At 41.0% G+C, this 12,670-nt stretch overlaps 1 protein-coding gene across 1 annotated transcript in view; it reads left to right on the top strand.

The window, feature by feature from the left end:
• OFD1 (OFD1 centriole and centriolar satellite protein) overlaps window positions 1-12,670 on the top strand; it is a 61,001-nt gene that overhangs the window by 7,849 nt on the left and 40,482 nt on the right. The window contains exons 7-13 of the mRNA XM_075852793.1: window positions 1,072-1,208; window positions 1,641-1,814; window positions 3,851-3,957; window positions 4,721-4,840; window positions 6,028-6,101; window positions 7,794-7,885; window positions 10,979-11,168. Coding sequence (XP_075708908.1) covers window positions 1,072-1,208; window positions 1,641-1,814; window positions 3,851-3,957; window positions 4,721-4,840; window positions 6,028-6,101; window positions 7,794-7,885; window positions 10,979-11,168 — 894 coding nt within the window. The remainder of the gene's footprint in view (window positions 1-1,071; window positions 1,209-1,640; window positions 1,815-3,850; window positions 3,958-4,720; window positions 4,841-6,027; window positions 6,102-7,793; window positions 7,886-10,978; window positions 11,169-12,670) is intronic.

The raw sequence follows: 12,670 nt of genomic DNA, 5'->3' as shown, positions 1-12,670 counted from the left end.
ACATTCCCAACAAGATCTGCATTATTAGAAATGACCAGATCCAACAGAGCTTCACCTCTAGTCGGGTCTTCCACAAACTGGCCCATAAAATTTTCCTGCAACAGGTTGAGGAAATGTCTCCCCTTTGCCGTTGAAGCCGAACCATGACACCAATTAATATCCCGGAAATTAAAATCTCCCATTATCACTACAGTACCCGCCTGTGCAGCCCGCTCCATCTGTTTATATATCTGACCTTCCATCTCCTCAGTTATATTGGGGGGTCTATAGATTACACCAAAAGTAATTTTTTCAGTGTTTACCTCCCTTTCTAGTTCCACCCACAAGGTTTCAACCTCCTCACAGTCTTGACCCACTATTGTCTCTTTCACACTCGCCTTCATATCACTTCTCACATACAGACATACACCACCACCTTTCCTATTTGTCCTGTCTTTACGAAAAAGTGTAAAACCCTGTAGATTTACAGCCCAGTCATGTGAAGAGTCCAGCCATGTTTCAGCAACACCAACTATATCTATATTTTCTTCCAGTATCAAGGCCTCCAGCTCCCCCATTTTGCTTGCTAGACTTCTGGCATTTGTGAACATACACTTTAACTTGCCTGTCAGTTTTTCACTTTTATTATCAGAAATGTGATTTGACATTAATCGGTCCTTTTTATTTACACTGATGTTTTGTAACGAAAGGATCTCCTTATCTTGTTGTCTAGTCCTCTCCCCACATTCTGTTTCTCCCCCCACCAATATAGTCTGACCCCTCTCTAACCTGGCTACCCCTTTTTTTTCTACATTGACCTCCCTCCTCAGCCCTAGTTTAAATACTCCGCCACCCCAGCTAGAATTCTCTCCCCCAGCACAGCGGACCCCCTTCCATTTAGGTGCAAATCATCTGCAGAATACAGTTTGTACCCCAATTGTAAAGAGTCTCCTTTAACTGCTGGCTTTCTATTCAATTATTTTATCGGAAATATATTGTTCATTTTAAACATATATTTTTATAAAATAAATTTGTATTGCTTACACCCAATACAGAATCACTTATTTTCAAATGTCCTTTCTCATTTTATAGTAGAGAAACTGAAATTTATTGATGAACAGTTTGAAGAAATGTATCCGAAACGTCCAAAATTTGAGTCTCTGGAGGGCAAGCTTTCTGAGTATCGCAGAGAAATTGAGGAACAGCTCCAGCAGGAAATGGCTCAAAAGGTTAGTGTCATTTTCTGCCAGCGGAGCCGGTGCACAATGTATTGCCTTTCAAAGGCTATGTAAACTTTTGAAAGGCAAATTATTTTTTTTTTTAATTTAATGAAAGGGCCAGTCCGTGTGATAAGTGCAACTTTCCAAATAGAGAATGCAGAGCAGCTGTATCTCAAAGCGAAACAAATTTTTAATAAAAACGATATAGAAAGTTGCACTAATCACACTGACTGACCTTTTTGTAGAAAAAAACAAAACAAAATTTTGGCTTTCAAAGGTGTAAATAGGCATAACCTGTGAAACCCCTTTTTAAAGTATGAATTTTGACTTGCTGAAGCTTTAGCCCATATGTATAATCAGGTTCCTTAGCAAACCTGTGAACAAAAGTTATGTTTTATTTCACTAATATTGATTTTGTATTTTTTTTATTTTTTTTACAAGTTTCAACATTTTAAAGATGTTGAACTGGCAAAAATAAAACTAGAAGAAAGAGAAAAGTCCCAGAAGGAGATTTCTGATTTACGGAGAGAATTGGAGAAGACGTACCAATTGAAGTATGATAACTTAGTGTCGCGAGAAAAGAACGCTATAGAGAGACTTCAGAGGCAACAGGAGGTAGTAGCAAGCTGATCATTTTATAGTCTGTATGGTCAAGTCTGTGAATGCATATGATAAAAAAAAGAATGTTCATTTATGATTTGCAATTTCCATTAAGTTTAAATAGTATTATTATCATTATTATTAGATCTGTTTTTATTTTCATTAGAAATATAGCTTCAAATAAGTGTAAAGCCCAGGCCTGAATTAAACATCCTTGACATAAACTGAGTTTGGATGTGCGCTTTTTGTCACACTAAAGTAAAATTCCAGTTGAGGATTGAACAGGTTGTCTCATAAAAAGAACCCCTATCCATATTCTAAGCTCAAATGGATGTCTCAGAGGGGGTGTCCGGTCTGGTGAACCCCGCAACGGAAAGTCAAACGGAAACCACAGCTTCCGTTTCCGTCACCATTGATATCAATGGTGATGGAAACATTGCCAATGGTTTCCGTTCATCACAATTCCGGCAGGTTTCCGTTTTAATAACGGAATCAATAGCGCAGACGACTGCGCTATTGATTCCGTCGGAAAAACGGAAATCTGCCGGAACGGTGATAAACGGAAGCCATTGGCAATGTTTCCATCACCATTGATATCGATGGTGATGCGAACAGAAGCTGTGGTTTCCGTTTGGCTTTCCGTTGCGGGGTTCCAGGAAACCTCAGACTGAACCCCTGAACGGAAAGTGAACGGTGATGTGAACAGGCCCTTACTCTGGTGGACCTGGGCCATCTATGCATTACATGGATGGCCATTCATTTAGAAAGACAAAAATGCAGGCTTCCCCTGGTGCTCACAGCTGTTTAGCATGTGCTAGCGAAGGCAAACCCACAGCAATCAACTGATTGCCACGCTGGCCACTATTAAAAAAGCGGTAGTCTTCAATTATATGTAAGCCCATTTGTGATTTTTACTTGCTATTTATTTTCCTAAGTTGGGCTGCTATTTCTGTTCTATTAGGGCAAAGCTATGATCAGTGCCTGCAGCTCCGCTACATAATAATCTATGGAGCCTGAGGTAGTCTGATCTACACCTCCTATCTTATCAGTGGTCCAGGCTGCTGCTCTGTCTTAATAGGAGCGCTGAAAGGATACACTGGACAATGTGTATAACTATGGGTCCGCTGTATTCTTTAACCTTTCCTATTAGCCAAACGGCTCAACATCGGCCTCCTCATCTTCACAAGCTGCAGCAAGCACTTCAGCACCGGCACAGCCCGCCTCGCAACGCTCAGGCCCATCTGCATAGCAGCTTTGTCTTCAGTATACTTTACTTACTAGGAGTATGGACCTGTAGCTGTAATATGCTGACCTTACCTAGGGTAGCGTATTCAGCTGACGGATCCACTTCTTGTCCCCTACATAACATCCTGATTCTTGGATTTGGCAGAGACATTGGGCCTTGTGTGGTTAGCTTAAAGGTTTTGTTTGCTTTGGAAAATCCCTACTTGTAAGCAGAGTTCTTAAAAACAAGCAGATCACAAAATGTTCCTCTGCTAGGACACCAAGCAATATGCCGTGATCTGTGGGGAATCCTGGCGGTATGTGTTCAATTTCCATGCAGCTCCACCACAGGTTAAAGTAAGCATTACACAGTGCCCATCGAGGGATTGTCTATGTAATGCAGGACTGGTCCTCCAGAGCTCTCCACTCTAGCCAAAAGATGAGGATCCTGAAAAAGGAACCCCCTTTATAAACTAAAAAGGGAACAACCCCTTTAAGAATCCAGATTACGTAATGTATTGTAATTTCCAAGCTACTCAGGATAATATCTGGATGTTAACTGGTATTTTAAAGTGAACCTGGATGAAACCAAATAGGCATATGTGAAGTTCTTTAACCCCCTTTAACCTCCATTTTTCATTGAAATCACAGTATGAGAGCTGGTAGTTTCTCAAAAATGTGACACAGAGGGATAAGCATGGACCTGGCAGTCCGCTGCCACTAGTTCTATTCTTAAATATAAAGAAAAGAGAAAATAGAGCATCTTGTTAAGTCAGTTGCCAGGTATTTTAAAGAGTGTTTAGATGGAGCATCTTTTCTCCTTACAGATTGAATCCCAGGAAGTGTATTCCCAGAGACAGACGCTACTGAAAGAGATTGAAGCGGTACGAAACAGAGAAATGGACCTTCGCCAACGCATTGAAGCTTTTGAGCTGTATGTTTTAGTATATAATCTGTTTGCCCATTAAAGGGGTTGTCCCACCATAACAATTTATTACATATCCACAGGATAGGTGATAAGTGTTTGATTGTTGGGGGTCCCAACCTCTTGATCACAAGAATGTGGGTCCCAAATCCCCAGTTTGAATGGAGCGGCGATCACACGTGCACGTTACCGCTCCACTCATTCTTTATGGGACTGATGGAAATGGCTGAGCTCGGCTTTCTCAGTCAGTCCTATAGACAATGAATGGAGAAGCGGCGTGCATGCGTGATCGCCGCTCCATTCAATCAGAGTATCCGGGACATACATTCTTGTGAATGGTGGGGGTCCCCCAAAGATGAAACACTTATCACCTATACTGTGGATAGGTGATAGGTTGTTATAGTGGGATAGCCCCTTTAAATTTTCATTTTACCTTCATGTTCGTTACATTTCATGTATCATTTTGATACACATGATGTTTTATTTTAATTTTGGTGTGTCAGAAAGGCGTTAAAACCTGCAATATAGGAAGGGGTATTTTCTTTAAGAGAAATTTGCAAGAGGTAGTAATTGTAAAAACGGTAACAAAATAAAGAAAAAAAAACTAGAGGGGAGAATGATGTTAAACTGATCCAGGAAAATTAGGCTGGGTAACTTCTGGCCTTGCCACATGGTATGATGGAGGTGGCACCTGCCTTTAGCTCATATTTTTCAGTCTGTCTTTAATAATCTATTGAAACCCATATTATATATGAGTATCGTTTTGTTTTAGAGCTCAAAAGTTACAAGAAGAGAAGAACAGAAGTGTGAATGAGTTGCTCAGGAAGAGGGAGCTGGATGTAAAGAATATTGAAAATACCTTTGAACAGAAGCTTAAAGATGAACGTTTCCGGTCTGTTTTCTTGTCTACTTGTATGTTCTCCTATAAGGGTATAAACATTCTTGTGTTCTGTATTTCGTATGATCTTTTGCATGTGAGCAGTAAGACATTTGAAGATATAGACCCAAAGCCTCTAGCTCCTCTACTTCTGTGTCCCCATGATAACACTTCCTGTTCTGTGTGTTTAGGTAGGTGTTTAAAATTCTTGTCTGGATAAAAAAATAAATTTCCAAATACCTAAGAAGTATCAGCGGCTACAAAGAGACTCTTTACATTGATTTCCATAGGAACTGTGGAATGCTTAATTTTACCTAAGGTGGCGCAGCAGGACAGTTGCTGTTTGTTGGGGGTCCTAGCAGTGGGACCCTGCTAACAAAAACTGATTATCTGAAGTGGACAAGCCCTTTAAGTTTTTCACATTGATATTGTGTCGATCCAAGTCCCCTTTACTATCACAGCAGTAACTATTTGTGTGGGTGGTAATTTGGACTAAGGGCCCTTTCACATCAGCGTTTCTTTCCGCTTTGGAGGTTTCCATCGGGTTAACCCCTCAACGGAAAGGCAAACTGAAACCTTAGTTTCTGTTTCCCTCACCATTGGACTCAATGGTGACGGAAACCTAGCTAATGGTTTCCGTTGTTTTTGACGGAACCAATAGCGTAGTCTATTTCAATGGTGACGGATCCGGTGCAAATCGTTTCCATTCGGCAAGGGTTTCGTCTTTTTGACAGAATCAATAGCATAGTCGACTACGACGGAACCCTTGCACAACGGAGACAAACGGAAACCATTGCACTAGATTAGTCACCATTGAAATCAAGGTTTCCGTTTGTGTCAATCAGGGCTCCGTTCCGACGGAAAGCTCCAACGGAACGTCTGAACGGAGCCCTGACGCAGATGTGAACAAAGCCTTAATCTCCCTATAACGTTGCTGAATAGCCAGAAAAAGAATAGGAATTGGACCGATTGGGTCAGAAGCTTATCAAGGTTTGATTTGGGGGAGTTTTTATTAATTTTTGAATAGTGGTAATAGTGGTCCATGTACAAAAAATTATTTCTTGTCCTCCCTTTGCACCTATGATTATTATGGTTATTTGTGCTATAAACATGGTGGAACGGTGTCCGTTGCATATACTTGTGTCCGTTCACATTTTTCTATACAGTAATCTAAAGCAATATTTTTTATTTTTATTTAAAAGGTATCAATTTGAACTAAAAGAGGAATATTTGAACAAAACCCAAAAAGCCAGTGAAGATGAGAGGAGAAACAGAGGTTGGTAAACAAAATGCATGTACACACGCGAACATATGTATACACACACCATACCGGATTTACAACTCCGGAGCCTGTAGGCAAAGATTGTCTAGCTATCAAGTAGGCCATATGTATGGCTTTAAAATGTTTGTCCAATGACAACACCTCCTTGTGGTTTTAGCGTTGCCACTGGGACATTTGTATGGATCCAAATCTCTATCCACATGTCCACGCTCTAGCTAGTTAAGGTGTGGACGTTGATCTGGATCATAATTTGGTTTCCTAACAATGCGACTTAAGGGGGTTTTACACAGGACGATTATCGGGCAGGCGAGCGTTAATATAACGCTCGTTGCCGATAAAATATTATCATTGTCGGTAGCACAACTAACTGTGTAAACAAAAAGACGCGCTGCCGACATAATGATAATGTATGGGGACGAGCGATCGGAGTAACGACCGCTCGTCACCATCCATAGCTCCTTGTGACAGGAGCATGCGAGCACCGATCAATGATGTCTTGTTGCACCAGCCGGTGTAAAAGGGCCTTTAGTGCTTAGCACTGTGGCCTTACAGCACTCGGGTCCTAGGTTCAAATCCAACCAAGGGCAACATCTAAATGATGCTGAAAGTTTACTCAAAGGTTAATCTTCTTGCATGCTTGAAATAATGAAATTAGATTGTGTACCCCACTGGAGACAAAGACTGGTGTGGGTGATTACAATCTCTGTACAACACTGTGAAATATGTTAGAGCTGTACGGAACAAAAAATTAAATGACAACATTAAACATCCCCTAAACGTGAAGGGAATCAGTAATAGGCCTTGCTTGAGTTGAGGAATCAGACTGCTGTGCTCGACCATTTATTTCTGGACGACTGCCCCAACCATCTATCAGGGCCAGTAATAAAACCATACTGAGAATAGGAGAAACTGTATCTACTTCTGACTCCCTTTGGATACCCGACACTAAAGAGATTAAATCTATAGCCTTCTAGTCCTATGTTTACTTATGTTTTACATGAGGGTACGTTCAGACCTTGCAGCTTATGGGTGCGGAATCCACAACAACTTCAAGTGCAATACAGCGGGATAAGGGTTTAAAATATATATATAAAAAAATCTACGTGGAATTCAGGACATGCTGCGGATTTCACTGTTAGCAACAAAAATCAGAGGCAAAATGCGCATGTAACAAACCCGCAGCGAAAAACTCTGTGTGGCCTTACCCTTCAGGTTATGTTATACATCATCGTTTTCAGAATTTTCTAAGTCCTGCATAGTTTAGCCTGTATAGTATAGTATGAATCTGAGATAAATCGTCACTGCTATACTGATTGCTGAGGAGAACATGATTTATTGACTAGTATGGAGCAACACTATAAATGTTCAAAAGATCCATACATTAGATTTGCACCTAGTAGTCTGGAAATACAGATTGTCAAAAGTCTTTGAAGTTCAGAAAAGGTGGTTGACAATCTTGAGATCCCTGGGGTATAAATCCAAGGTCTCAGTGCTGTGCAATAATTATGGGAATTATTGGACAGGCAATCTCGGACGCATAGGGTTAGTTATTACCCCAGAGAACGTTTTTTTTTCCAAGCTAGGTACGATCTGATAATTAACGGACATAGTGAAATCATGTTTGTTGTCTAATCAAATACTTTATAGCGTTTAACGCTATTTTCCCTTTCATTATTATGTTTTTAGAGGACGCTGCAAAGTTACGGGAAGATACAATTGTAATCAACATGAGGAAACAGGAAGTGGAGCAAGCTATGTCTCGCACAACACAACTTCAGGTGAGTACATGTTTTTCCCTTGTATTTTTCAGTTGCAAAAACCGTTTAATTGATGTAACAGAAGATCTCTATTCTAAAGAAGCAAATTACACAAGTCAACTCTAAGGGTCCGACATGGGCCGTGTAAACGAGCGCTGATGAAACGAGACAGCTTGTTGATCGGCGCTCGTTTGCTCCTTTCACAAGGAGCTATGTATATGGACGAGCGCTTGTTAGTACGATCGCTCGTCCCCATTCATTGCTATCATGCTGGCAGCGCGTCTCATGTCTATCATGTCGGGAGAACGTTTGCCCGTTCATCTGCTAATCGAGCACAGGGCAATTCTCTGGAACAAGCGTTCTTTGAACACTCGTTTGCCCGATAATTGGCCAGTGTAAAAGGGCCTTAAGAGTTAAAGCAGATCTGTCAGGTCTCCCATCCTATCCAATCTGAGGGTAGTATAATATATGATCAAAGGGCAGATGCTGAGCTTCCACATATATAGTTTCTATGGTTTTGTTCAGTATTTTCTTGTAAAAAGCAACTTAAATACTGCCAGGATTCCTAGAGAAAGTCTTTCAGTCCTTCTTTCCGCATTCCCGCAAAGAATGATTGACAGCTCTCCCTGTATACAAAGTCTGACCGCTTTTACTGTATATTTTAGATTTACATTAAGGGGTACACCCAGGGATTAAAGACCCATGCACACGACCGTAAAAATCGTCCGTAATTGGGGAGAGTAAATACGGTCCGCAATTACGGACTCATTCACTTCCTGTTTGTTTACGGGAAGGTGTCCGGGCCGTAGAAAGGCGCCACAAAAGATAGGACATGTCCTATCTGTTGCTTTTCACGGATCGTGCTACCATACTTTATATGAGAGCACAACCCGCAAATGCAGGTGGCTGTCCGCTGCCGGCCATGTCTGCAATCGCGGGCTGTGATTATGGGCACGGCTGTGTGCATGGGGCCTAATACAGCACTGACGATAATACATTTTAATAGCCATTCTTTGACCTGCACAGGAGTGTTCAGCTAGGACTAGTGGTCTTTAAAAGGGTTTTTTCCACTAACCACTATTATCACTGTATCCCATAAAATTGTATGGAGCTTCACTGGGAATGTTTGGTCACCCTTAAATACAACTGACAGACTAAACAGAGTTTTTGACAACTTGATGGTGAAAAACTTCTGAAGGACTCCTCAACCAGCATGGTAAGATATACCCATCAATAATGTTCTGTTAATTTAGGTATAGGAAAACATTTAAGTGAAATTCCACTATTTGGTATGTGTCGCTAGTGCTCATAACATGCACTGTACATTCCAGCATGCCCCAAGCTGATCCTATTTTCTTTGTTGCTGTAATTAGCATGTATAGTTCTATAACTGAAGTGGCTTCTGGTGTTGACAGTAACACTTAAAGAGGCTCTGTCACCACATTATAAGTGCCCCATCTCCTATATAAGGCGCTATAATGTAGGTGACAGTAATGCTTTTTATTTAGAAAAACTATCCATTTTAAACCACTTTATGAGCGATTTTTAGCTTTATGCTAATGAGTTTCTTAATGCCCAAGTGGGCGTGTTTTACGTTAGACCAAGTGGGCGTTGTACAGAGGAGTGTATGACGCTGACCAATCAGTGACCAATCTGCGTCATGCACTTCTCTCCATTCATTTACACTGCACTAGCGATATAGTTTTTTTATAGTTTTTTTTTTATAGTTTATAGTCTATAGTTTGTAGTCTACATACACAAACACTAACATTAATACAGTGTCCTGATAATGAATATACATCACTACCAGCCTGGACGTGATGTTTATTCAGAATCCTGACACTTCTGAATCTTTTCTGTGAGATTCCAGCAAGGCAAGCGTAATCTCGCAAGATTACGATATAATCTGTCACTTCAAAAGAGATTATGCTTGCCTTGCTGGAATCTCACAGAAAAGATTCAGAAGTGGTCAGGATTCTGAATAAATATCACGTCCAGGCTGGTAGTGATGTATATTCATTATCAGGACACTGCAGTAATGTGTTTGTGTATGTAGCTGCACATAACGATATAGCTATATCGCTAGTGCAGTGTAAATGAATGGAGAGGAGTGCATGATGCTGATTGGTCAGCGTCATACACTCCTCTGTACAACGCCCACTTGGTCTAAAGTAAAAACACGCCCACTTGGGCATTAAGAAACTCATTAGCATAAAGTGAAAAATCGCTAATAAGGTGGTTTAAAATAGATTGTTTTTCTAAATAAAAAGCATTACTGTCACCTAAATTATAGCGCCAATCTCCTTATGTAGGAGATAGAGCACTTATAATGTGGTGACAGAGCCTCTTTAAGGGCTCTGTTCACATCTGAGTCTTGGCTTCCGTTCATGACGGAAGCCACTATACTGTGCCAGATCTGTCATATGCCAGAACAGCATTCACTGAACCCTAGTAACTTATAACTGGATCCGTTTGGGTTTCCGTTGCTTTGGCAGCAAGAAATAGTTCTGCATGTTGCGTTATTCTGACCGTCAAAATTGATGGAACTGTCAACATAGCCTTAGGTTATGTTCACATATTAAAGTTGTGCATTCCGTTCATAACGGAAGCCATAATTCTGTAACTGATTCACACGAACCACCTTGACTTATAATGGGGGCCGTCCAGGTTTCCTTCATTTTGTCTGTTTTGAGGCAAAGTCTAGTGCTGCATGCTGTGCTATTCTTGCCATCAATTGTGATGGAACGGCTGAAGGAGACTCCAACGTCAGCCGCGTAATTTCGGACTGTTAGATATTTGGTAGCGGTTGAACATCTAATGTGTAGGGCGGTGTACCAACTCTCCCCCCGGCGACAGATGTCGGGGGAGAGAAGGGCCTGACATCTTAAATTTCAACATGCCCGAACCTTTTGTTCATTTTTGGATAAGCTGCTTCCAAAGAAGTATGGCAGCATCTTTAACCTTGAGAAACATGCATGCTTGGCATGGGGGAGTCGGAAGGAATAGCGGACAGCTATCTAAAATATACGGCCAGCCGAAGTATGACTCAAAAGAAAAAATGTATTGTGCATATATTTATCCTCCAATCAGTCTAACTAGTGTTTGTTCATTTAGGTAGGGGTTGATACCCTGAAAACACAGTTGTCCCTTGTGACTCAACAAAACCAAAGCCTAACTGAGAAGCTAAGAGAGTATGCGGCCTATCCCCTAGTACAGCAAGAGAAGGATGAACTTCAGACTCAAGTCAAGTTATTTAAACAACAAATAGAGGAACTCCGAAAAGAAAATCGTGACTTCAGAGAAAGTATGTGATGTTACCGCCAATAATGAAACCATGTCCTCGTTCATTAGAAACATGTCAATTCTGTGAAAGCTAGTAACCCGTTAGGCCTATTAACACTTTGCCTTTCTCCACACTGCGTCTGGACATACATACGTTTGAAGTGTATCGCTGAACATATATGCCTCAGACGTATGAGACTGTTTACCACAAAGGATGAATCAGTTTCTTGACTGAAAATGGATAAAAATGACCATAGACCAAAGCAGAACGGATCCCTGACTGGCACTACGCTATTGATTCCGTCAAAACGACGGAACCCTTGCACAACGGAGACAAACGGAAACCATTGGCACCAGATCAGTCACCATTGAAATCAATGGTGATGGAAACGGAAAAACCTTTTGGTTTCCGTTTGTTTCAGTCAGGGTATGTGCACAAGTAGTGTTTTCAGGCGTATTTCAGGGCGTTTACACCTCGACAAACACCTGAAAAAATGGAAGCAGAACGCCTACAAACATCTGCCCATTGATTTCAATGGGAAATATGGCGTTCTGTTCTGACGGGGTGATTTTTTTTTTTTCCGCTTTTTTTTTGAATTTTTTTTGAATTTTTTTTTAAACGGCACGTAAAAATACGCCCGCGAAAAAGTGCATGTCACTTCTTGGGACGTTTTTTTCATTGACCCTATAGAAAAAAAATGCAGCGAAAATTGCGAGTGGCTTAAAAAACTTCTGAAAATCAGGAGCGGTTTTCCCTTGAAAACACCTCCGTATTTTCAGACGTTTCTGAGTTTGTGCGCGCACATACCCTCAGGGTCCTGTTCTGACGTAAAGCTCAGACGGAACGTCGGAACGGGACCCTGGCACAGATGTGAATGAAGCCTAAGCTCTTCACACTGACCTGAGACCCATAAAAACATTGATGTTATTAGATAATGTTAAATCACTAAACTGCATCATGACCTCTGATGCTAGGGACAGGCCCGCTTTACTTATTTTGTACTCCCTTTGCTCAGAAAACCCTGCTGCACCACTTCTTTTTCCCTCTTATTTTTATTGCAAGGAAGGATTTCACATGGTGTTAATCTCTTTTTAACAATAAAAAGTGTTTCTGATTGGATAGAAATGTAAGCTTTGCTTAAAGTGAGTGTCCACTCTTGAATACCATTTTGTTTTTGTTTTTTTAACTAAATAGGTTAAAAATATATGTTTATAGTGGTCGGAGCTCAGTTTTTCAGATAGAGCTCTCAGGGCCCTTTATTTACATAGATTGAGGAGGAATTGAAATGGAGTTACGGTTTAACATATGTCCGCCGCTCTATTCAATATCTATGGGACTGATGGAAATTGCCGAGCGCTGTACTCGGCTGTTTCCGTCATTCGCATAGACATTGAATGGAGGTGCAGCGCGCTCTATTTAAAGTACTCCTCACTGCAGTTGAGCAGTGAGGATGAATGGGGGTTCGGGACCCCTGTTCTCACGATTGGTGGGGGCCCCAGCGATCAAAAAAATGAAAACCTTTC

This window comes from Rhinoderma darwinii, chromosome 2 (assembly GCF_050947455.1).
Source record: "Rhinoderma darwinii isolate aRhiDar2 chromosome 2, aRhiDar2.hap1, whole genome shotgun sequence".
NCBI lineage: Eukaryota > Metazoa > Chordata > Amphibia > Anura > Rhinodermatidae > Rhinoderma > Rhinoderma darwinii.
Note: the sequence above shows the minus strand (reverse complement) of the source record. Positions and strands in the feature narration are given on the sequence as shown.